The 27,115-nt window shown below is 39.4% G+C and overlaps 1 protein-coding gene across 2 annotated transcripts in view; it reads right to left on the bottom strand.

The window, feature by feature from the left end:
* LOC136880707 (midnolin-A) overlaps positions 1 to 27,115 on the bottom strand; it is a 235,636-nt gene that overhangs the window by 17,283 nt on the left and 191,238 nt on the right. For both annotated transcript variants that reach the window (XM_067153319.2, XM_067153320.2), the window contains exons 5-6: positions 1,741 to 1,825; positions 1,315 to 1,536 (exon numbers count right to left, since the gene is read on the bottom strand). In XM_067153319.2, the coding sequence (XP_067009420.2) occupies positions 1,315 to 1,536; positions 1,741 to 1,825 (307 nt within the window). The remainder of the gene's footprint in view (positions 1 to 1,314; positions 1,537 to 1,740; positions 1,826 to 27,115) is intronic.

The following is a 27,115-nucleotide window of genomic DNA, read 5'->3' as shown; positions in this document are numbered from 1 at the left end:
ACCACAGTCAAAGATGAAATCCAGAAGTGTATAAAGCAGAATATGAGAAGAAACAAAGGCATTATTGTTCGCAGATGACATAGTGATACGAGAAGAAAGAAGTGGAAGTACAAGAACAAATTAATGTATGGATTTAGGTGATACGAGTTTTGGAACAAGAATAAAAATAGAAAAATGTCAAAGATGAGAAAAAGGGAAAATAGAAGTACATGGAAAGCCAGCAGAAGTTGTGGAAAGTTATGAATACGGTACTTGGAAAGTGTAATTACAGGAAATGGAAGATAACTGAAGAGATAGGAAAGAGTACATACAGCAAGCAAATGGCTTTTACCAGAGTGCACTTGACCTATTTTGTACAATTATTAACATAAGCAGTAGGTACATGGACAACAGCAAAATGAGAGAGTTTGGGCAGCTGGGACACAATGCCTTAGAGGTATCTCAGAAAATTTATCATATGGTAATACATCGCACACACAGTAAACTTCTTTTTGCTAGGGGTTTAACATCACACTAACACGTCAAAGGTTTTTGGTGACACAAGGATGGGAATAATACTTTAATACTTTATTAATGGTAATACCATTTTACACACAATAGAGAAAAATAAACAAGAAAACACACTAAATGGCTAAGATTAGGATAGCAGTGGCCGTGGCCTAAATTAAGGTACAGCTCCAGCATTTGCCTGGTGTGAAAATGTCAACACTGGACTTACGACAATGTTTTACTGGGTTCACGAAATAAGACATTTTAAAATATTAAAAAACAGAGTAAAACTAAACATCCTGTCTGAAAAAGATTTTTAAGTATGAGGAATCACACAGAAAACAAGAAAAGACAGATCAAAAATGAAGTGAATAGAAAGTGGATTTTAGTTTCAAAACTACACGGAATGTACATGACGGTAGAAACAAGTTAGCTGAAATGGTATGGACACATGATGCAAATGGGAGAAAACCAAGTTAAAAAGAATTTAGAAAGAAACCAAAAGGAAAGAGTCAAATTGAAGGCCTCAAAAGACATGCATGGATACAGCGAAGGAGAGTACATAGAAGGGAGAAGGAAAGAAATATTAGAAACAGGAAAAGAGTGGAGGAGAGAGAGGCAATGATAGATCCTTTATTCATAATGACCTAGGAGAGAACTGGAAACTGGTGACAGAATTTCATCAATTGTCTTTATGTAAGGAGAAAACGTTATTTAGAACAGCGGGATGACAGCTTTTAGATACATTGTATGCAACTGTTACAACTGCGCCATACATCTTGTCATTAACACCTGCAATACAAAGAACAAATGCACACAACTTACCCATGAAATCCATATTTGTCTGTGTTTTTTCAGTAGTATTTGTGGTGCTATTTTGCTTCTGTGTGTTACTGCTAGAAGCTTCAACTGTGATGGTATGTCCTTGCCGTGCATGACGCCGGTACTGAGGGGTAGCACACAGAAGATCATTTAGAATGTGGATGATAGTACTGATGTCACGCTTGGGTCGTCCAAATCGGTCCTGCAGGGCTGGATTCAGTGTACCTACATTAAACAATACAAGCATGATTGAGACCCTTGAAAGATAACTCTTTCACAAAAAGTTATAGCATAATTCTTCCTACAACTGGAGAGGTTTCTGCCAAATGAAAAATTAAGCGAGGTGTCATATCTTCAGTAAATTAAGACTTCCTGAGCAATAAACATTTTAAAATATGGTTCTTCAGAAAGAAACATTTAATAACTCACCTGAAAATGTTCCTGAATATACACCCTTGCCATGATGGTGCATCGATTCTATAATAGCACCTTGACGCCGACTCCTAGTACTATCCTAAAACACACACAAAAGAGAAGTGTTTACATGAGTTGTTAAACTTTATATAGACAACAAAACTATGAACCTACAGCCTATATAAATTCAACATTACACAAGGCTATTGTCAAGAAGAATACTGTGTACAAATCATTAAAACATACCATTTGTTTTCCACTGAATGATATACTTTACCGTAAGAAAAGGTAATTTGCAATTTATTAAAACAGAAACCTGATAATGGTAGTGGTGATAGTTTTAATGGGACAAAATAACAGGATTTTGGTACCAATTAAAATTTGTAAGACCCTGTCCAAGTCCCTATAACAGCTGCAATTTAGGCAGTGGGGTTAAAGGATGCAGAGTGTTGAACAAGTGATAAGTGGAGGAGGTACATATGCGGGTGCATCAACCGAACATGGGAATATCAATAGAGCAATATTGGTGCTCAATACAGACCAGACACAATAAATAAACATATCATACAGATGGTCTGTCAACTGGTCAAAGCAAGTGGAAAATGTAGTTAAGAAATCCTGGAGATTGTTGCATTTATTATGCGGAATCTCAAGGAAGCTAATTCTGGTGCTAAAAGTAAAGCTTATAATTACCTGCAACGGTCCTTGATGCATTCCTTCTGGTATCAAGTCATTTAAAATCATTAGTGCTAGTGTAAAGTGAAAAGTAAAAGTTGTAAATTACGGATACTGAATTTGTGATTTTCTGCTTGATTCAGATTTGTTGTACTCATGTTGTTGTGTAATTACCTATGTTTTTAACTTCACTTTATATCACTTGTAATGTGGTAAACTAGTAATAAGCTCAACCTATAATACTGTAAGCTGAAGTTTTATATAATTATTCTGGATTTAGAATGTTAAACTAGTAATATTTCTTGTAATATTTTCTGTCCATGGAATTGCTTGTACTTTTGTTGTTATTGTTGTTGGGTAATTATGTTTCAACTTTACCTTATTATCACACTACTTAAGTAACCATTGCCACCAAAATATTTCCCAATTGCAATGTATTTGTTAATAATAATAATAATAATAATAATAATAATAATAATAATAATAATAATAATAATAACAACAACAACAATAACAACAACTCTGAGCAGCCAATTGGTTTTTTCATTTCTTTCATTGACAAAATTCAGAATCCTTTTGGTCAATCTCCGATTACTCATTCTGAGGAATATGTCCATAAAATTTCAAACATCTTTTCCTAAATGTGTCTTTTTTCTCTTAGTGTTAGTACAGGTCATGAGATATCCTTATCATCCAAATTCCTCCTGTACAGACTGGTCCAAAAATTTTCTTTACAGTTTTTCTTTCTTGGTTTTCTACATCATTAAACAATGATCTGCCCCCAATGATCGGTGTTTCTGATGCATATAGTGCTTCAGGCTTGATTACAGTGTCATGTCTTAATTATGCATTTCGGGATATAGATTTGTTATTATTTCTGTCCCAAGCGAGTCTGTATGCTCTTTGCAGTTTAGAGACCCTTCAATCCTGAGACTTGTATGACTTCTCCCAGGTATTTGAATGTAGACACTTGGGATATTTTGCCATATTGGGTTTTGACTGGTTGTTCATCTAGGTACCGAAGAGATCCTTCCATGTAGTGAGTTTTCTGATATGAGATCTGGAGTTCTGGTCTGGATGCAATTTCATGGAGTTTTTCAATGGATGCAATCACATCCTGTCTGTTAATGGACAACACTGCTAAGTCATCAGCGAAGGCCAAACACTGCAAATTAATTTTGTTTCCACGTAATCTGCCAAGGGTTATTCCTTTAACTTCTTTTTCCCCAAGTCCTAATCACTTTGTCCAAAACAAGATTAAACAATAAATGGGACAACACATCCCCTTGTCAGAATCCTGTTTTAACATCAAATGGTTCAAACAATTCCCCTAAGAATTTAACCTTGGAAGCGGTGCCTGTTAGTGTTTCCATAATTATTTCTTTTGTTTTCCTGTCTAATTTGAATTCCTTTTTGAAGTCCACAAAAGTAATCACCGTTTGCCTGCTTTTACAAATTTGTAGTATGGTCCTGAAGTTAAGAATCTGTTCTGCGCACAAACTGCCTTTTCTGAACCCTGCCTGATATTCTCCAATCAAATGATTTGTTTGCATTTCAAGTCTCTTGAGTAGGAGTTTTGAAAGAATTTTGTAGGTGACTGGGCCTGTTAGGTTGAAACTTCACTGATAAGAGATAGGTGGTGATCATCGATGACACCCTTCTTGACTTTTACATTCATGATCTCTTTGGTCTATCTGAAATTCTCCTAAATGGATGTTCGGAGACCTCCAGGTTGTTTTCTTCTGCGAGCGTTATAGAAAATGAGTTGAAATTTTCAGGTCTCACAGAAGTTGATTAATCTTTCTCCATTTTTATTGGTTCCTTTATGGGCAGGGTAGAGTCCTACAGTGGCTTTGAACTTCTTTTCTTTGCCTATTTTTGCATTGAAATCTCCTATCAAAATGTTGACATGATGTTTAGGAATTTGGGCTACTATTTCTTCTAGAAGTTTCCAGAATGCTTCCACCTTTTCTGGGTCTTTTTGGTTGTAATTATTTGTAGGTGCATGAGTATTGATTAGTGAATAGGCTTTGTTTCCTGATTTGATTGCCAGCACTGAATTTTTTTTCAGAGGGAATGTGAAACTCATAACTGGACTGGAAATGCTGGTTTACCTTTGTATATTCTGTAGTTGCCTGACTCGAAGAGATTTTCATCCATATATCTGGTTTCTTGAAGAGCTAAAATTTGGATATTTAGTCTGTCCAACATGTCTGTTAATTGATTCAATTTGCCAGATTTGAGAAGTATATTGATGTCGATGGTGCAGAGAAAATGCTTTCATCATCATCATTAGTATTATAAAATTAACATAATCTGTAAAAAATATAAAAGTAATAATCAAGCAAGCATAAGCAATGGTTAGTATATTTTAAAGAAATATTAGGGGAAAAGATACATGGAAAATTAACAAAATTCAGACTGGTATACTTAGACATGTGGGGTACACTACCTATATTAGACGATCCAATAACAGGCGAAGTAGCAGACACTTTGAAAGTAAAAAAAAAAGGAAAGGAGGGTAAATCAAGTGCTGTTAATGGAATTACTAATGAATTCCAGAAAGAAATAGGTAAAAACAGTCAGATGCTAGAAATAATAACTAAAATATTTAACATCAGTTTTGATGGTAGAAAAATCCCAAGATCCAATACAGAACAATATGGGTATTACCTTGTTGGATACACTTGGTAACATTTATACAGTACCAGGATTCTGGCAAAAAGAATTATGAAATGGATGGAAGATTATTCTATACTCTCAGTGTACCAGTCAGGATTTAGGAAAAGAATGAGAACTACAAATAATATATCTGTAATTAAAACAAGAATAGATAAATACTTACAGAGGAAAGGTGGTAGACTAAATATCGCAGCGATAGACCTCTAAAAAGCATTGTATGGGGCAGAAATATGGGGCATTGAAGTAGAGAGAGAAAAAAAAAATTAGATGTAAGAAGTAACAAATTCATTGCTAAGATGGCCAGAATAAACTTGTCGAATAAAATGATTAAGTCAACAGAAGAACTATACTATACACAGTGGCAATATACACTATTAGAGTAAAGGAACAGTAGGAGAGAGACACTCAAATACTGGACTTTCAGGAGGGATGTAAATTATCACCAATATTGTCCCTACTTTTCATTAATGATGTACTGGATAATCAAGGGGAGGAGGATAGGACATGCCCATGTATGAATAATAAAATTCCTGGCCTAGTTTTCGCGGATGACATCCTTCTGCTCTCTCTAACACCAGGCGGTATGAAAAAGAGTCTCAATAAAAATGGTTTGAGTATTGCAGAATACGGAATTTGAAAATAAATATTAATAAAACAAAAGTAATGACGTAAAGAAGGAAATAAATTAAGAAAAATGAAAGGAATGGAGGTTAGAGGGTGCAGAACTAGAAGTTGTAAATAAATTACTTAGGAATTATGACGGCATTATTGAATGCAATGTGGAATGAGCAAATAAGACGTACTAAAATGAAAGAATTGGCCACTTTATCCAGCACAAGTAGGTTTTCCTATTTTTTTTCATTTTTTTTTCAGGTTGCTTTACATAGCACCGACACAGATAGGTCTTATGGCGACGATGGGATAGGAAAGGGCTAGGAGTAGGAAGGGCCGTGACCCCAGCATTTGTTTGGTGTGAAAATGGGAAAGCACGGAAAACCATCTTCAGGGCTGCCAACAGTGGGGTCACAAAGTGTTGAGAGACAGGAAGATACCTAATACTGAATGTAAGTTACATAAAAATATTTTTAATGCACAGGTGATATCAAGAGCATTGTATGGGGCAGAAATATGGAGCACTGAAGTAGAGAGAAAAGAATTAGATGTAACAAATTCTGTAAAATAATTATGGATCTTCCAGAATGCACAGCCAATAGCAGAGTTATAAGACTATGAGAAGATATAAGCATCAAAGCAGATATACAGTAGCTAGGAAAGTAATAAAAATGTTGGTTTAAGAAGGGGAGAAGGGAGAAAAATACTGAATTTGACATACCAACAACAGATGGAACACTAAAAGGATGATTACTGGCTAACAAAAGTGAAAAGGATGCTCGACAGAATAGGAACGGAAGGTTAATGGGGTAAAGAGATTCAGAATGAAGATAGGGAATTCAATAAGAAAGTAACGTTCAGAGTGAAGGATACTAATAAACAAATGATTACGGCACAATGCGGAACTGAAAGAACATTGCTGGAATTTTGTAAAATAATACAAAATATGTCAATAAGGAGAGAAAGGCTTCCAACCAGAGAAGTAAGAGGCATGGTGTGGTGGCTGATGGGGATATATAAAAATAAGAGTCAGATAGAAAGAAATAATGAAAATCGGTGTTTATTCTGTGGAGAAAAAATGGAAGAGGCACATCTATTAATATGTGGGGGAACTGACTCACTGAGAGTTAAATATCTGAGAACTGAATACAAAACAAAAACAAGAAGAGAGAGAATTATATACAATTGCAGAACTATTAAATAAAGATTGGATTACACCAGAAAGAATAGCAATATTGTTATAATCAACATAACAGCCCCCAACATTCTTATTAAAATCTCTTAAAAATACTACCTGTAATACTCTTACATTTTTGAATTCTAAATTCAATGCACTTCTCTGCCAAAGTAGTATTCGTATTTATCAGTCATATTAAAAATTATTTTGAATATTTGGTCCTTTCATACTAAAATATTCATTTTCTATAAAGATAGAAACAGACCTGGCTTACGCCAGTCTGAACTCAATCATGTAAGGATTTAAAAGTCGAACAGACTTATTAACTAAACTTCTACACCTAATCATATTTCTTAATCCAACATCGAGGTCGCAACCTTTCTTGTCGATATGAACTCTAAAAAAAAAAATTACGCTGTTATCCCTAAGGTAACTATCTTATAATCGTTATTAATGGATCAAATATTCATAAATCAATGTTTTAATTACAAAGAGTTACATTTATCTTTGTGTCACCCCAATAAAATATGGTAAAATACATATTAACAATACCACTAAACAAAATATGTATAATCCCATAAAAAGATCTATAGGGTCTTCTCGTCTTTCATATTCATTTAAGCCTTTTGATTTATCAGCTCTGCATTATCAATAATTTAGTTTGCCACTAGTATTCTATCTGTGCCAGCTTTCTGATGCACTGTCCCAATACGAGCATTAGCCTGAGGAATCTTTCCACGCGATGAATTTTGGTTAACTTCAAACCATGCTGCAAACACTGTTAGGAAGTTTTGATTAATATGGTAAATGCGATGTACATTAAATATTAAAATGATAGATAAGGTGAGGAATGAATAAATAGTGAAATATAACTCTCACAGGTTCTCTCCTACTACTATGGCGGCAACTATTCAACCAATATGATTAATAGAAGAATAAGCTATTAATTTTCGTAAGGAACTTTGGTTTAATCCTATTAAAGTCTAAAAAGTATGTGGCAATAGGAAATAAGAAAAAAAATAAGCATTAACGAAAATAATGAAGGATAAGGATAAGAAGGATAAAAGTACATGCTTGTCCTAGAGCAATGAATATAATTACTAGTAGGTTAAATAAAATATATAAATTTTTGTATTGTCATGTTTTTTCTTCTTCAATTTAATAATTAAAGTAATGCAGGTGAAATGAACAAGAACATAATTCATGAAACTCTCTCCCCAGTTGATGGTTATCCGTGAATGGGAGAGAGGACTTCAAATCCAGTCAATTCATTCATCCACTCAACCATCCATCCATTTATTTATTTATTTATTTATTTATTTAGACAGTCAGTACTTCATCAATAATGTTGGTGGTAGTGATTATTGTTTTAAGGGAAGAATAACTAGGTAACCATCCTCCACATAACACTAATCCGAGGGGAAAAAAGGAAGGGATTCGACATTTCGAAAAATGAAGATATCATCCTAAGAAGGACGAGGGCCACGAAAGGGGGTGCAAATGAGACTCTTTAGGGTTCGCAACCTAATACCGTCAGTGTCGGAAAAGAACAAAAGTTGACCAAGGGAGGTCAGACAGGATAGGTGCGCAAGTGCAACATATTAAAGAACAAGACTATCATGAAAAACCATACACCGAGATAATTTATCAAACACTTGACGCTGATTCTTTTGTACAATAACCTGCACAGTTTTTGTACCCTTAATAGCTCTCACATACTTACATTCGTATGTCCATTCATTGCAATTACGGTATTACTACGATATGAATTTCTATTCGAAGATATACTACTACAGAGAACAGGCGTAATACAACGAAATTTTCATAACTGTTTGACCAAACCTTTGCCCCAGTTTTGTACGGAATCGGGTATGAAGCAAGATGAATCTTCGCAGCAAGTTTTTACAACCAGATGCCCTTCCTGACGTAAACCTCATCGGAGGAGTTAATGAAATTAATGCCGGTGCCGGCACATAGAGCCTATTCCTATCGAATAACGCCAAAGAGTCTGTTCAATGCTAGGAAGAAAAAAAACACTCAAATAATTCTGCCTACATAGCCGTTTTATGGTTATGAATTTCGCGGTAATTGTACAGGCAAAACTGCCATTTAAAAAAAAAAAAAAACACATCTCTGGTAGTTAGTTTTAGCACAAGTCTAGGCCTCATGCCAGATTTCTGTCAATCATTATTATAATTTACGTACCGGTGTCCACAATATTCACAAATGCCAAGGAGTTTTCCGGCAGGTTTTACAATCCTAGTGCACTATTCGTTAATGGAATCTGACTGGTTCGCTAGGGAATGTAAAAGATGACAAGATATTGCACAGGAAGGCGGCGCTCCGGCTTTCCAGAAATCAATTGAAAGCTTTGAGAAGAGAACATGTTTAGCAGAGCAACAAAAGAGACTGGTAGCAGATGTGACTCGAGGAGAGAAGGGAAAGAAGAACTGAGGAGGCTCTTGCTGGAGACCCACCCGACTACATGATGGAGACTACGGAGTGTAATTTATGACCGCTCTCGCCAATGGCTTTTTTTTTATTTTTATTTTTATTTACGATATTTGTTCGAGACGTTGACCTCTTCAGATCTTTTCACCATATGATAGGAAGCTGCGTGTAAGTGTAATTGCGGAAGTGTAAAGTGTTGAATGTGACGAAAGGAACGTTAAGAACGACACACACACCCAGTCCCCAGGCTATGGATATTAATCATTTACAATTAAAAACCCCTTACCCGGCCGGGAATCGAACCCGGCGGACGCGTTGCCCCCTACACCGCGGGGCCGGACTCGCCAATGGCTTACGGCACAACTGTGTTCAGAAATGAGTTCACAACAATGCGAAATATATTCGAAATCTACTGACAACTAAGGCTTAATATCAGTGAGAACTCTTGATAGCGCTATCAGGGCCATAAATCGAAGATAAGTTCCTCCACACCACGAGTCTTCTTTATTCCATAAACGGGAGCCATACTGAACTCGCAAAGCTCTGAGAACTAAATATACCTACTCAAAACTTTCGCAAATAAAAATACACCCATGTTCATTTAAAAAACAGAACACCTTGAAAGACAGAGATAGGAAGTTCATATTCACACGACATGTTCATTGTATGTTCAGCAGAAACAATTAGTATTTCAGTCACCTAGGTTCAGCGTGTGTCCTGTTGCCTAGTAGGCACCGGGTCCTCCATGGGCACCGATAACTTATTCCATGCGTGATGGCATAAACGCGTATAAGGCGCGAATGGCGTCCTGGGGTATAGCCATGCATGCTGCATTTATCTGGTTCCACACTTCATCTTTGGTGGTTGGCACTGGGTCACAGCGCCGCACCCGTCCTTTCACGATATCGCACACATTTTCGACTGGCGACAAGTCCGGTGATCGGGTGGGCCAGGGCAACAGTCTGACATCCTGTGACAACAAGAAGGCACGTGTTCGTGCAGCAACATGTGGTCGCAGGATGTTTTTCACATAGGTCAAATTGGTAACAGTGCTCTGGACACGCACCAACTGTGATTTTTGGTTATTTTAATAGCATCCCACACCATAAGGCCTTGAGTTGCCGCTGTATGTCTTGTGTGAATGCAGTTAATGTGATGCCTTTCCCCCTTTCTGTGGCGAACCAAAATGCGGCCATCATTTTCAAACAAACAGAATCTGGATTCGTCCGAAAACACTATCTGCTGCCATTCCTGTCCCAGTAACGTCGTTCCAAATACCATTGCATTTTAGCTTGTTTATGCACATTAGTCAAATGTAAGCGGAGAAGTGGACAACGCGTCGGTAACCCAGACCGTAATAAACGGCGATGGACTGTCACTCCTGATAGTGTACGATGCGTTGCACTGTTCCGCTGTTGCACCAGAGCCGAGGACGACGCAGATCTGTCCTGCAATGTCATTCGGATGAGATTTCGATCTTCTCGGGGGGTGGTCTGGGTTAGGGATGTGACAAATTGTTACTTTGCAGTATCATGTTCCTGTGTATCCGCTACACTGTAGTATTAGGTTGGAGTATTAGAATTTAAAAGTAACATAATACAAGTTTCAGGTCAACTTTTGGAAGGAACATTCCTTACACCTGCTGTCTCTTGTAGCCCCTAACCACGCCTTAGTAAGTACTTCCAATACTTCGAAACCTTCATGTACAAAAAGCGCCGTAGCTGCTATGGACATTCGTAGATGTACAAGGATCTGTAGTTAAACAGACATTAGGACCAGACTTTATGAAATATGTTGGTGAACGAGTGCCATATACACTTCAGATGCCGCCGGAATGGGTCATGAGAAATTAGCCCTACCAGGTAAGACGTAAGCAGAGTTTTATCCAGTAACTTTTTGTTACTTGTTTGTTTACGCTGCACCGACACAGACTGATCTTACGGTAGCGATGGGATAGTATAGGACAGGACTAGGTCGGAAGCAACCCTGACCTTAGCCCATTCCAGTCTGGGCCTTAATATCCCTAACAAACGTTGCGCATAAACTTATATATCATAAAATATCGAAAATACAATATCACTTTCGTCAAGCACATGTTTGCCGCGAGAAGCCATGTCTGAGAGCTCACTGAGTGACAACATCTATTGATGCATGTTGGTCGAAAATATCGTAAATTCTCTGACTTAGACATATAATACTGCCATCTGCTTAAATAATCTCTTAACTAATACATGAAGAACCACGATGTAACCACCAGAATGCGTACATAGCTCGTTCTCGATTTTTAGTGAATTGTCAAACCTTACTACGGGCTATGCCCGCAGCGCGGCCTGAGCGTAATTTCGGCCGCTAGCTCGCAGTTAGACCGGAAAGAGTTAACTGAGGAACAGTCTCAGCATTTGTTTGATGTGAAAATGGCACACCACCGGAAACTATCTTCAGGACTGCCGGCAGTGGGGTTCGAATCCACCATCTCCCGAATACAAGCTAACAGCTACATAACACAAACAATGTAGCCAACTCGCTCTGTAAATCCAGCATAAAAGGCTCCAAAATCGGCATTTGTAATTTATAGAAGGTTGTGGATATGTTGTTAACAGTGTAGGTGACTTTTCCAGCGTTTCTTTTTTTTTTTTTTTTTTTTTCTGTATATCACTCCTCTTTTGTACTGGTAAAAAGAATGATAGCTTTTGCTGCACTGCCTCACCGGTTGCAGACAATGATGAAATTTCAGGACGCACAGATACGCGTGATGGGACTTGCGATAGCTTTTCAGGGCCTGATACTGAGTACCATGTACACTATCAGAACGATATGAACCGGTAGAATTTTAAATTCTTAAAAATTATTATTATTATTATTATTATTATTATTATTATTATTATTATTATTATTGGGTACCTTATTTCAACGCGTTTCTAAGATACCATTTTCCAGTAATTGAGTTTTTTCCCCACCTAAATCGTATAACACGGAGTGAAACTCGAGATGCAAGGTGGGAAGACCACATGTAACTGTGCCGAGGAACTACGATGCTACTGTATGTATTACCACCAGTAAGCCAAATACAAAGCACTTCGAATAACTAAATACTATCTGTAACCGACCAGCAAGTAACAGGATAGGAATATCGGTACTGCCACTAACCTGTTACAAAAGTATCGCTCGCACCTGCGCAGGAGTACACGCTAAAGCGAGCTGCTATGCTTCCTAATGCCCGTTAGCCAATCAGAAACTCTCTACCGTTCCCATGGTTTCGCTGAGACGGTTACTTTTGTTAGGGTCTTCGGATGAACATAATATTTCTGGAACGGTTTACTGTTATGGATTAGGATACAGTATCATGTTACATATGTAACTCCCATCTCTAGTCTGGGTGGTGCTACCAGGCCCATCTCGTCGTGTTCTACGGCCTTCTGTGAACCATTCTGTAAACACCCGTTGCACTGCCGACACACTTCGTCCCACAAGAGTAGCAATTTCCCAGACGGATGCATCACGTTCTCTCATGCCAATAATGCGCCCTCTTTCAAACTCTCTCATTTGAGAGTACGGTTCTCGCATACGTCTGCGAGGCATCCTGCAAGTCTTCAAGGCACACTGATCCATTATCTACGGTTTATAGTGACAACGAGAGCCGCAGGCACATTTTACCAGTCGGTGGTGGTGCGCCGAGATATCGATGTGGACCTTGAACCTGAAGGCCGACATGCTAATCGATTCTCCAGAACATACTAATACACATGTCCTGTGAATATGAACATCCTATCTCTAGTCTTTCGATAGTTTTTATGAACATAAGTGTACTTTTTATAGAGAATGTCAATGTTGAAGAAACCGAGCTACATGGTTATCAGCTTCGAATATTTGGACTGGACTAGACTGCTTCGTCAGATCGCGGTCACCATTACGGAGTTTAAACAGGAAGATAACAAATAAATAAAATAAATAAATAAATAAATAAATAAATAAATAAATAAATAAATAAATAAATAAATAAATAAATAAATAAATAAATAAAACCATTCAAGAAAATGCTAGGAAAACAACAGATAGGGAATCTGCCACCTGGGCGACTGCCCTAAATGCAGATCACTAGTGATTGATTGATTGATTGATTGATTGATTGAAGTACTTAAAATCAACTGATCTGTATTTAGACGGCAGTCGCGCAGGTGGCAGATTCCCTATGAATTGTTAAACTAGACTTTTCTTCAATGATTACTAAGAAGTTGGAAATTTATTGAACATCCCCTTGGACGAAAAAAGTCAACGCATCGATCACCACCTCCCTATCGATTCATACAACGCGGAAAAAAAGAAATTCATTTTATTCGTGGAAGAGGAGGGATTCGGATTAAAACGAGGTAATAACGACTAAAGGACACCCCCTACCCCCCCCCCCCACCCCAGTTCTAACAATGTCAAGGCTCTCGTGATTGTCCATCGTGCATTTCCCCAACTCTAAAACTTCGAGCTACTAGCACGTGATCGTTGGATCGTTATCCAAGCTACAACTACGATGGAGAGGGCAAATAATAATAATAATAATAATAATAATAATAATAAATTATTATTATTATTATTATTATTATTTTACGTCCCACTAAGTACTTCTGCGGGTTTCTGAGACGCCAAGCAGCTAGAAAGTTGTCCCGTAGGACTTGTTTCACGTGCCGGTGTATTTGAGCACCTGTAAAAACAAACCGGACATAAAATCAAGAATACTGTCGAGAACTAATCTCTATTTGAACTTGAAGTACAGAATAGTAGTCCAACAACATATCACCAACTTATGAGTTTCAAAGTGCCGTAAGATCGTCCATGTTAACGAGACGAATTCACTCATAAGGAAGTTAAATTATTTTAATTAAAACCCAACAGTGGTTACAGCCTGGAAGGATCTCCGTGACGCAAGCAAGAACTTAAAAATCAAATTGTAGGAATGGCAAATTACAATGAGAAGAATAAGTAAATGTTTCTCGGCAAGTCGATAGTTCATACAGAACGGAAAAAAAACGAGGATTTCGAGTTTTGAGATGATTTGAAGGCTGCTTGATGAACAATGAAAAAATGGGATTGGATGTTCTAAGCGACTGAATAGAGCTTAGCCGAGAAGTCGTGGCACTTGCGCAAAGGCTTAATTTTGGTCGGCGGAATGGACTCGTCAGTCACGATCGCCCTGACGGGTGTCTGTTCAGTCCCTGACAAGCTGTCTAGCTGATAACTTCACCGTAGATTACAGAGTTTGGTGTCACTCCTTTATCACTCGGGTGTACCCCCCCCCCTCCCTCTCTCTCTCTCCCCCCCCCCCCCTCCTGCTAGCCCAGCTCGCTTCCCGGACCACGACATCCTGACCCAGTTCTAAGTAACTAGCTGGATATGTAGTAAAATGCCCCGTTTCGATTCCAGTTGATTTTTCAAGGATTGGCAAAAATCTTGGCATACATGTCAATTGTTTGATACCAAGAGAGTTGGCCGTGCGCTTAGGAGCACGCAGCTGTGAGCTTGCAATCGGGAGATGTCAATGTAGAATACCTCTGGTGGCGCATTCTGCGTTTACCCGATAAAAACAACTCTCCTTTGAAACCTTTCAGAAGAGTTCCATTTCCACTGCTAAAAGGCAGTGCATTCGGAACGTCGAAACTGGTACGTAAGCTACCCAAATTGCACCGTTTCAAGTCTGCAATCCGATGAATGACTCCACAGGATCACAGCTTACCTGTTAACAAGCAAGATTTAGATGACCATACTCCGCATAAGGAAGTGACTGTTCATTTTAAAAATTCCAGAGGTATTGACCGCATTCGAACCACGGTCGGTTCGGTGAGATCCAAGGGCGTTTGTCACTATCACACCCACGCTAACCAGTTAAATTATCACTTCATATTCTCTGTTATACACTGGCGAGCAACTGAATTATATAGCTACCGTTTTTACAAAATGGCGCCGTAGTCAGTCCGGCGAGGCATCTGTTGCTATGTCGTCGGACCTCGCACTAATCGTGTGAGGTAACAGTACAGCACAGGATGGGTAAGACAAGCTCTCAACCCACCCGATCAGTCATATTTTCTGTAACAGACGTAGGAACGGGCCTTTCTAACTCTAAATAGGACAATCACTAGGCTTTTCACAGACCACTGTGTCAAGAGTGGGCCCTGAGTACGTGGATTCAGGCAAAACCACTGCCGCCAGGGTTAAGGTATGCGAAGGTACGGTAAGAGCGGATAGACCGGCTACAGTGCAGCCGACCACTCTCAGATTCAATGCCAGGTAAGTAAGTGTGGGCAACCACACCATCCAGACCCCACTTCCTCGCAATGAGGTACAGAAACCAATGCACCTCTGAGATACCTGTGCTCATCGTTCGTCACAAGGTACGACTGACATGGGTAACGGAACACGGCCATTGGACGGTCGAAACATGGAAAAAGGTCGTCTAGACGTATAAGTTTGTACGTGCGGAATGCAGGGCACAAGTGAATCGTCAAGCACACGAGGCAGTGAATCACTCTTCCCAGTAGGGTACAGTGCATGTCGATGTTAGTGGTATCCTCGTATGGGGACTGTTCATATGAGATGAAATGATACCCGTAGTACATCTGCTCACGTCCCTCCCCGCTGAACGATACAGGAACCAGCCGTCAGAACATGTCCACCCATTTGGTCAGCAGCAGCACCCTGCAGGGACCTGTACCAAAACAATCGGGTCCATCGCTCCCGAATTGCAGCCGACTGGTTCGAAGAGCACTCCACGGACATACTTGCCTGGTCCCAAACGCCATCCGACCTCTGTCCTATTGAACACATCTGGGATGTTGAGAAGATTTTACGTTCCCTGGACTCTGCTCCGACTTATATCCATGCATTATGGGAGGCTGTGTAGCAGTCCTGGATCAGTCTGGCTTCCCAAAGCTTCTGGTGTTTTGTCGAGTCCTTGCCACAACGCACTGCCACGATCAGCAGGGCGAAACAGGGTGTTACACGCTACTAGCCAGGCATCTCTAATTCAATTGCTCATCTGTGTATTTTTGTACTTGGCCTTACCATCAGCGTATAAAGCAATATTGTCCAGCGCGAAAAGGGAAGACTGGAAATTCAAACTGCCTGCGTTCTCTATTTTTTATATAAATATTCTTCACGGAGCAAAGCTACCGGTATATCCCGGATACACATAAGTTGACCAATTTCTTGAACAATCGATTTAGAAGTTCAACGCCAAAAAAAATATCACCAATTAAAGAAACAGACATGGTTCAATAAATAATTTGATTCCGACTCCATTTTTTCCATCTCTAGATCACTTATCAAGGATACCCTTCCTGCAAACCTCGACTATCTTTTTTTCTTGAATGAACGAAAATATAAAATAAATAAACCCAGTTCGTAAGCGGTGTGTTTCCCTTTCTTTTGTCGAAAAGATAGATTGCAAACCTAATGCGAAGGATGCTTCTAACAAATACTTTATAAGAAGCCTTCGCACAATAATCACGCAAGACAACAGACTGCATCAGAGTGCCGATGGTGCTGGTGGTAGTTCATTACCGGTATAAGACTAGATCTGGCCCTTCTAGACAGCAGTGAATGGTATAGGCAAGAACAGTTCTTAACTTGATTCGAATATGACAGGGTTAGTTTCATGCCTATGAGGCGAATGCATATACCCGCGTATTCGTCAAATCTCCAGAGAGGATACATCGAGGGACAGAGAAACCTACTTCAGAGAGTATACATCGAGGGACAGACAAACCTACTTGTCAATTTCTTTTGCTAGTGGTTTAATGTCTCACTCACGCAGAAATGCGAAAGGGCTAGGAATGGGAAGGTAGCGGCCGTGGCCTTAAGGTACAGTCCTGGCATTTGCCTGGCGTGAAAATGGAAAACCACGAAAAATCATCTTCAGAGCTGCCGACGGTGGGGTTCGAACTCACCATCTTCCGAATGCACCTCCAAGTACTGAGACTGCCCTGATGTATACAGAACACTACAACAAACCTGGTACATACAATTTTATATTAAAAGAGTTTACTAAAAACAGCTTTGGCAAATCCGCCCGTCCGTTCTACTGGACAGATATGCCTCCTTTTTCTTTTATTCTGTCCGGAATTACCTGCCGGTAAATCATGAGGCATTGATAGGTCTCTAAATTTGGCCAACTTTGAGTAATTCCAAAATCAAATCATTAAATGATCACTCCAATAATTGCAGGCGATGGCTTACCCTAACACGCAATACATTCTGTACTTAGCAGGTTGCTAAGCGACCTACATTTTCATTTCTGATATAGGTGATTTTCATCCTTAATAATGTATAATGTGAATGCATGCGGCCATGTTTGATTACTACCTGTGAAGCCAGAGAGCATACACTTCCCCTGATCATGGAAGAATACTATTTTCTGCTAGATACTCTTTGATTTTCTAACCTCTCCCAGCTTCGACTGATTGATTGATTGATTGATTGACTGATGTTTGTTGTTTAAAGGGGCCTAACATCGAGGTCATCGGCTCCTAATGGCACGAAATGAGATGAAATGACAACTTAAAATTCCAAAATCCTCCACTGACCAGAATTCAAAGCATGAGGACGAAGAATGAATGGATCGACGGATATGAATTTAAAATTTAAAATGATCAGTGGATCCGACCCACAGTGCCTCACATGCACAGAAGTTGGCACAAAACAATTGTATTACTGACCAAGGGACTGCTGCTATAGCACGATGCTGAATAGATTATGCCTATAGTCGAAACGGGTCCAAAATCCAGGTCGTCAGCCCCTCATAATGGTATTTATCGCGAGTAAAGTAGAACCATGCTATGTGTAATGTTGCGGTACTAATCTAAAGTAGCGGAGACTCGCGGTATTCCACACATTATGGTACTATTCACAGGTAGTGTAATGCGCATTTGTGACACAGACACAGACCTATGGTGTTTCGCACATTGCGGTGCTGTTTGCAGGCAACGCAAACCTATAAAGGCAACGCAAACCCATGGCGTTCCTCACATAATGGACTAACCACAGGGACCCGTACTATCCCGTGGAATTCCTCACATTGTGGGAACGGAACATAGGTAAGGCAGAACTATGGTGTCGCTCATATAGGCGTACGAATTACAGGTACTGTAGGACCCCCATCCTGATTCACAAACTGTCGCTACTAATCACAAACCTATTGCGTACTTAACAGAGTGGTACTACGCGCAAGTAAATGCAACCCTTGGTGTTCCCTGCGTGATGGTACTAATTACAAGTAGTTTCATGGTTCTAAGTGGATCATCCCTTGGTCGCCCCTTTTAGTCGCCTCTTACGACAGGCAGGGGATACCGTGGGTGAATGCTTCGTCTGCCTCCCCCACTCACAGGGGGTGTGCGTTTGGTCCGCGAGAGGTATTTTATTTCCCTCAAGTCCGCCGGCAAGCCGGTTAGGACCCACCTATCCGCCACCTGGGACGCGCCATGTGGGGGTATCACCTCTCCCCCTGCTGCGCCTGCGTAGCAGGTTCGTGGTCTCCCAGCTTCTAGATGGCAGAGCGTTCCTAATAACTTAGATGCTGTCGAGAGAGAAAATTGTACAGACCCCATAATGACATACGCCTTAGACATTATCCGGAAACACCTATCTAAGGGTAACCTAGCTACACTAGAAAGCGTGAAGGCTATGTATCTTAAGAGTTCTCTGCCTGGCATAAAAAACGCTCACAAGACATCCGTTATATAAGTTATAGAAGAACTGCGATTTAAAAAAACATTGCCTTCTACGACAAAATACCAAGCTTTGCATCAAGAATTGCAGGATAAAAAAGCGAATACAGTATATGGATAGACTTTTACCGAACAGACGGCATGACGTCAGAATGCATAATTCTGACTACGAACTGCAGCATTCCATAACGCGCTTCTTATTAAATGTTCATAAAACCACTGAAAAGGGAGGCAAAACAATATTACCACGAGTTATCTGACCTGTTTATAACGAATGCTGCGGAGCAGCACGGGTCCTCTCTTTTTGCTAGTGGCTTTACGTCGCATTGACACAGATACTCTTGGCGACGATGGTGTGAAAATGGGAAACTACGAAAAACCATGTTTAGGGCTGCCGACAGTGGGATTCGAACCCACTATATCCCGGATGCAAGTTCACAGCTGCGCGTCTCTAACCGCACGGCCAACTCGCCCTGTGCACGGATCCTCTAGTACAGTTTTAAGAGTATTTAAAACTACAGCCTTATTACAAATCCTTATTAATATATCCACGAACCTACTACGCTGGCGTAGCAAGGGGGGAGGTGATACTCCCACGTGGCGCGTCCCAGGTGGCGGATAGAGGGTTCCTAACCGGCTTGCCGGCGGACTTGAGGGAAATAAAATACCTCTCGCGGACCAAACACACTACCCCCTGTGGGTAGGGGACGCAGACGAAGAATACACCCATGGTATCCCCTGCCTGTCGTAAGAGGCGACTAAAAGGGACGACCAAGGGATGCTCAAATTAGAACCATGATACTACTTGTAATTAATACCATCACGCAGGGAACACCATGGGTCACTTACTTGCGCCTAGTACCACTATATTGGTTACACAATAGGTTTATGATTAGTAGCCGACAGTGTGTGCTCAGGATGTATTTTACAGTACCTGTGATTCGTACTACTATATGAGCGACACCATGGGTGAGCGACATCATGGTTCTGCCTTGCCTATGATCAGTACCCACTATGTGAGGAACACCACGGGATACTGCGAGTCCGCGTGGTTAGCCCACTTATGTGAAGAACACCATAGGTTTGTGTTGCCTGTAAATAGCGACACAATGTGCGAAATAGCATAGGTCTGTGTTACATGTGCGCATTACATTACCTGTGAGTAGTGTGGAATACCGCGAGTCTACGCTACTTGTGATTGGTACCGCAACATGATAAATGCCATGGTTCTACTTTCCTAGCGATAAGTACCATTATGAGGGGCCGATGACCTGAATTTTGGACCCGTTTAGACTACAAGCATCATCGATTCAGTATTGTGCTTTAGAAGCAGTCTCTTGTCAGTAGTACTATTGTTTAACGCTAGTTTCTGGGAAAGTAGGGCACTGCGGGTCAGATCCACTGACTTCATATCCATCCATTCTTCGTCACGTTTTGAATGCTGGTCAGTGGAGGATTCTGGATTTTTAATTGTCCTTAGATTTCGTGCCATTATGGGCCGATGACCTAGATGTTAGGCCCCTTTAAACAACAAGCATCGTCATCAAAATATATATCAAAATGATTTAAGTGATAAATCATTCACGAATATTTGTGCCAATCCATACAAATGATTCCTGAGGATGGTTATGGAACTCTTTCAGGGTGCTGATTGCAACGCCCTTTATTAGGCAGAACTGGACAAAATGTTGGGCGATGGTTTCTCTGAACCCTACCATGAGGCCAATTCCGAGGTATCTGACAGCTGATATTTTCCTTTAAAGTGGGGAATTGTAGCGTTGTAGATGCTACACGTCTTGTAAGCTTCAGCCGGTTGTTCTGCGTGGGCCTCGATCCTTGCTGTAGGGTCCATTCCATGCTGCTGTCTCGGCCCTTTTCGAAGATACCGTGGACTAGTTCATACACAGAACAGTTATTGCGCAGGGCTTCTGCAATTAGCGATCGCACTCGATGCTGTCTGGCGCTGCGCAGGGTTTCGCCAAGCGGGCAAGCTCCGAAGACGTGACCACGGGTTTCTTTCTCACAGACTGTGTCTGCAGTGGGTACCATCTTAAGGTCTGTCCGGAACGGCTCATACATTTCCTGGCGTCTTGAATGTTTCTTTCCATTCGCCGCTTGTTAAGACCTCAGCGTTATTTACCCACAAGTTAGCTGAGGGACATTCCTTGTATAGGACAACTGTTTTTGAGGCAATGAAGACCTATGCTCAAACTCAAGTTCACTGCGCAGTTTCTTAACTTCGCGGATATTGATATCACTATTTTCTGTGTCTATGCCGCTGTTCTTATGGATGTTGAGATTCTGCAGAAATTCTTGGATCTCGTGTTCATAAATCATTGTATTGTTAACGTAATTATTATTACATTCTTTCTTCTGGCAGGATTTTTATTTCCTGAAGGAAGGCTTCCCAAGACCTCTGTATTTTCTTAGTCCCCTGTGCTTGGATGTTGCCAGCAATCAATGGTCATCGAAAGATACCTACACTCACACCCGTACTTTTCGGCGGCAGAGACGCAAGAATAGTGCACCATCGCTTCGTTGAAAAGGCAAGTGTTGGCAGTTCACATGCCTAACGCTTACCTAGAAAATATCCTGGGCGACAGGCCTAACTATATGCAGATCATTGATGACTGATTGGATATACATTCTTCAGCGCAATACTGTTCAAAATCCTTGGATGCCATTATAATACCACCTCCACTCCTCTCTCCCATGACATGTTAGTAGCGTAAATGTTTAATTAGTATTTATTGTAATATTTTCTTTCCATGAAATTGCTTGTTGTACTCTTGTTGTTGTTTAATTATATTTTTATTTTATCATCACACTACTGTAAGTGACTATTCCACCGGAATATTTCCCAATTGCGAGGTATTTGTTAATAATAATAATAATAATAATAATAATAATAATAATAATAATAATAATAATAATAATAATAATAACAATATAAAACAGTTCATCTCGTTCCACTGATAATCCTGCAACAGAGTAACGTGTTCAAGAGGGACAACGCCGGCGCAACAATAACTCTGGAAGCGCTTAAAGTAATCGTATTAGTACTCCCGTCTCCTGCGTCTATTATGAACTCCAGATTTCTCACAAATGGCGCGCGCGAGGGACTTCATAGGACATCGACTCATGTCAAGGCTGAATTCACGAGTAGGCTGACTAGGCTACAGATCTGCATACTCACAAGTTAATCATGTTCCAAGTTAAAGTAGTTAACTATTAATAATAATCACTTTGAATATACAAATTCTTTAGCTGGTGGATTTTCTGCCCTCGCCCTAACAGAATAGAGTAAAAAAATTAGGAAAGGATGCATAAAAAATTCAAATTAATACAGGATTTTTAATGTTTAATCTTAAGTATCAAGCTACATATATGACGAAGTTTCAATCAATTGCTCGTGTGATATGTCATCTTTTCCTCGTTGTACTAATAAGGAATTGTTTTTCCATATCATTGTATCTACACAAGCACATAGATAATACCACACAAACCTGAACTGACTTGATACACTGTGCACAGTTAAAAGTACTGTGAAACTTTTTCAGCGGATTCATGCATTCACATAAAACAAACCATCTTCAATTTTCTATCATTAAGTTTTATTTTTTACAAACCGAAGATGATCAATAGCCAAAAACTTAAAGCCATTTCTTAGTTTAAAAAAGAGAATTGGATATTTCGTATAGGAGGGGCAGGAGGATGTGCACCACATCTTCAGCCTAGAGCCTCCACACTCCAAATCCGGCTCTGCCTGAGACAAGTAGAAACAATCATCTACGTCACGACGCAGAACTGCCATAGAACACTGTTGTTCGGGAGAGAAACCAGAGCATGTTTTGCTGCATCTTCTTATGTGCAATATTTAACTGCCGGAGGTTTATGAGCAAATTTTGGACACCTAGAGATTGTTTCTGAATTACGCGAGAACATTTAGCAATTGTTATACGTAACATTAGCCCAAAATTCATTTCATAACTTGTTTCCACTTGAATACCAAAACATGATTCTCCAAAGGATCGTTGCAGGAGTAAATGAAAAGCATTTAGTTTTCTGCTCTATATTTGAGCTTTCATGGTTTTCATATAAATCAAACCCACTGCAGCATATTGCGGAGATTCCTTACGACTCTTCGTTTTATGCCCTTTATTACAAGACTAAGCATCCTAAATACAATTCAAGAAATGAAATGCAGGACATATTTTCAAATGTTTAGTTGTAGATGTTCTCTTTCATAATTTGACCAGTTGGTATTATTTTCTTTAACATTGTCAGGTAATTGATATAAAGCGAAATTTCAACTGTTCCCATTAGAAACAATTCAATGAATACTGTACAATATTCCAGATGTAATTTTTTTTAACTTTATATCAACGAATCTGAAGGCCAACTTAAATATTTAGCTCATTCATTTTACACATGTACAAAAATCAAAAGCGGTTCAGATGAAATAATAATAATAATAATAATAATAATAATAATAATAATAATAATAATAATAATAATAATAATATCTGTATAACAGTAATGAGAGCATATCCTGGTGGCAATAGCTGAAACTAAACAGTATAGCACTGCTGTATCCCAGCAATTACTTTTACGGTTTTCGAAGCAGCTGAGATGCCGAAATTTTGACCCGCAGAAGTTCTTTAAAGTGCCAATACATCTACCGACAGAGGCTGACGAATGTGAGCACCGACCCACCGGATTGAGCCGGGATCGAACCCCGTCAACTTAAGCTCTTAAGGCCAGCGTCTGGGTTATGTTAAATAGAACTCGGTAAAAGTGAAACGTATTCACCAATTACTAATATAATAATTTTAATTATGAGAAATGCTAGGATGAACTGCGCGTGTTAATTCCCCCCCAAATTTTGTTCTATGCACATAGACGTAGGAATAAGCTTTCGACTGAACGGTGAATGACGTTTTATCACTGAAAGAACAGACCATCTTCAAATAATGATAACATCAAACGCGATTTTAATTTCGCACTTGCTCTTGTTTCAGTTGGCAGGCATGCGCGCTGACCCTCGTGTCCTGGTAACCTCCGTCTGCCTACTTCCAGATCTTGTCACAGAGAAGCGCTATGTTTAGTTTCAGCTGTTGCCACCAGGACATGCTCCCATTAGTCTCGTACAGCTAGTTATTAAATGAACATATTTATAAGACCAATTTTCCATTTATTAACAAAATTTAACACGTCTGCCTTAAAATAAAAGCAAAACACGATTTCCCTTATACTACGTAAAACTACATGACATTCATAATATTAATTCCTCTAAACAGGATTTATAAGCGATACCTGAAGTCACAGGGCCAGGTCTTCATGACACGTTTCCTGCTGTAAATATTTTTCAAGTTGACATTTAACAGAGTAATTAATAGTTAGAAAACCGTATAACTGCGGAGGTCAATTATTGTTAATCTGGAAGATTTGCATGGTATTATAATTTATTATCAGGAAAAGCGAGATTAATAGCATGAAATGTAAACAAAGATGTGCTAAACTTACCGCTGCTTTTCCTTAAAGAAATTTACGTTTACTGCTTATGACAGATACGAAATTAAACTGCCATTGAACGCACTTTTCAAATTATTATTATTATTATTATTATTATTATTATTATTATTATTATTATTATTATTATTATTATTATTAATAATAGACAGGAAGACCAGAGAAATAATACGGCACTCTCACGAATACGACTTCTAAAATGAAATTCCTTGCGGAAATTTCTGAACCTTTTGAAATATGTACGGACGTTTTATCAAGGTGACGGCATCTCCCCTATTCTGTTTAACTTTGTTCTAGACAAAGTTATTACAGAATGGGAAAGGGACGTCAAAGGTGTGACCATCGGAAACTTGGGAAGCAAAGTCAAGGTGAAAGGTTTACCCTTTGCTGGTGATCTACCAATCATTACCAGGGCCAGAGATTAAACCAGATGCGCCGTACAGAGATTACACAATATAGCATCAAAGGCAGACCTCCAGATATTGAACGAAAACCCCAGTTCATGGAAAATCTACATCAACATAGCAAAAAAACTCTGCTAGAGATGGAAAATTGCACAATTTCACAGGTGTCCTTCAAATACCTTGGTGAAATACTACCATCGGGACTAGGCAGTAGGGCCAACATAGAAAGAGCCACTAAATTCCACAAGGCGTACAGACTAGCGTAATGCAACGTAACGTATCGCGTAATACAAAATTATGACATAAGACAGTTTTGTCGGAAGCTTTATACGCCTCAGAAAAAATATCCCTTGGAAGTCACTCGAAAATTATGAAAATTGAAAAGGAAGGAAAATTCTCCAGAAAATGTATCGTCTCACGAGAGAAAATAGAATGTGGATTAAACGAACAACGGACCTCTACTCAGTAACTGACAGATTCACTGATGCCGTAGGCAAGAGACGCCTGAAATTTTACGCCCATATCTATAGAATGGACAGCGGCAGACTCACCCAAAGATTATTTAAAGTAATCGACTCAAAGAAGATCGTGGAGGCTTTAGTACAATACTAGCCAAGCACAAATTCATGGAGAAGCCTAAAAAAAGGACAACTGGTAGGAAGTGGTCCACAGAACGCGAGATGCAACACGTTGCATTCATGAAGAGATTTTGGGAGAATAAGAAGGCAAAAACCATCAGACCAGCAACCAAGTCTAAACGCGCCCTTTGAATGGGCATAATGAAGAAAGAAGATAGAATAATAATAAATCTGCATTTTTAACCAGGACAAATACGTGGGAATTGGAACTATCAATTATGCTAACTTCCCACGTAGGAAGCATCATTTCTGAAGGACATTACATTTTTTTTAATGTAAGGTAACTATCGAAAAAATGCAGAAATTTAGGCTCTATCGAACAAAATTTACTGACCATATCACCAGAATCAAGCTGTAAAAAAATAGTTTGTAATAGTACATATAACACACCCTCGCACTGTATTCAGAGGCAAGATATTATTATTATTAGTGTTATTATTATTATTATTATTATTATTATTATTATTATTATTATTATTATTATTGTATGGAGTTTCTCGCCCTTGCTGGCGAGATGTAGTGTTTATAGTGCACTATGTCTTCTGGTACGGGCTAGAATAAATTTGTTACTTTCATTGACATGTCTCAGTCTCATCCATGGCTTTGACAATATGAAACTGACAGGTTTGAACATGCTAGTGACCATTTCTTATGCAGCCAGTCCTGTTATGAATGGTGTGAAAATATCGCTCATAGGGTCGTTTGGTTCACGCATTTCAGTGGACTTGGCAGACTGATACGCAATAGCAACTTCTGGCTCGGCGAGGAAAGTAACGGGAAACGACCTCACTCCTCATTTCCCTAGTACGCTTCTTCAGTGACGCATAGACTCTTTATGACAGCTGTTGGCGGAGCTGTGGAGGATCAAACCAGCTTTCGGGCTGAATACCCAACATACATACATATATATATATATATATATATGGAGTTTCCCAGCGCTCCGAAAACTCTCAGTAAAAATCATCGAGAAAGGTTGCTCTATAGGTTCCCACTGTACAGTAATAGTACGGAAACTAATGAATAAATTTGAAAGATAATCCAAATACATATCCTAAGGCACTACAGTTAGCCTACATTCCAAGTCTGTACAAGCAGATAAACGCTAAAATGAGTCTGTGAGGAGAGTTGTGTTGACTGAATCCAAGTTTGCGGGGAAATGTCACAGTAAATCGCATTTTAATGTGACGGTAATACGTCGACACAGTCAGATAACAAACATGCATTTTTAAAAAATACAAATATACGTTGGTTGGCATTTTTAGTTTTAATGAAAATAATGACACGGGGTTAGTGAAGGATTGCCACTAATGCCGGTTTTGATTACGAATTCACTACCTCTTGTTTCAACCTTGCCTCATACATAGGAAAACCCTTTTGTTGGGAATCTACCCGGAACCGTTTGAAAATCGGTGTCTAAGAATCTAAGAACATGAGTATATGAGAGAGAGAGAGAGAGAGAGAAATGCATTTATTTCTGCTTCCCCCATTTGGAGGCTGCCAAAAAAGACAAAG

Source organism: Anabrus simplex, chromosome 1 (genome assembly GCF_040414725.1).
Source record: "Anabrus simplex isolate iqAnaSimp1 chromosome 1, ASM4041472v1, whole genome shotgun sequence".
Classification (NCBI taxonomy): domain Eukaryota; kingdom Metazoa; phylum Arthropoda; class Insecta; order Orthoptera; family Tettigoniidae; genus Anabrus; species Anabrus simplex.
The sequence above is the reverse complement of the archived record's forward strand: the minus strand, read 5'-3'. Positions and strand labels throughout refer to the sequence as shown.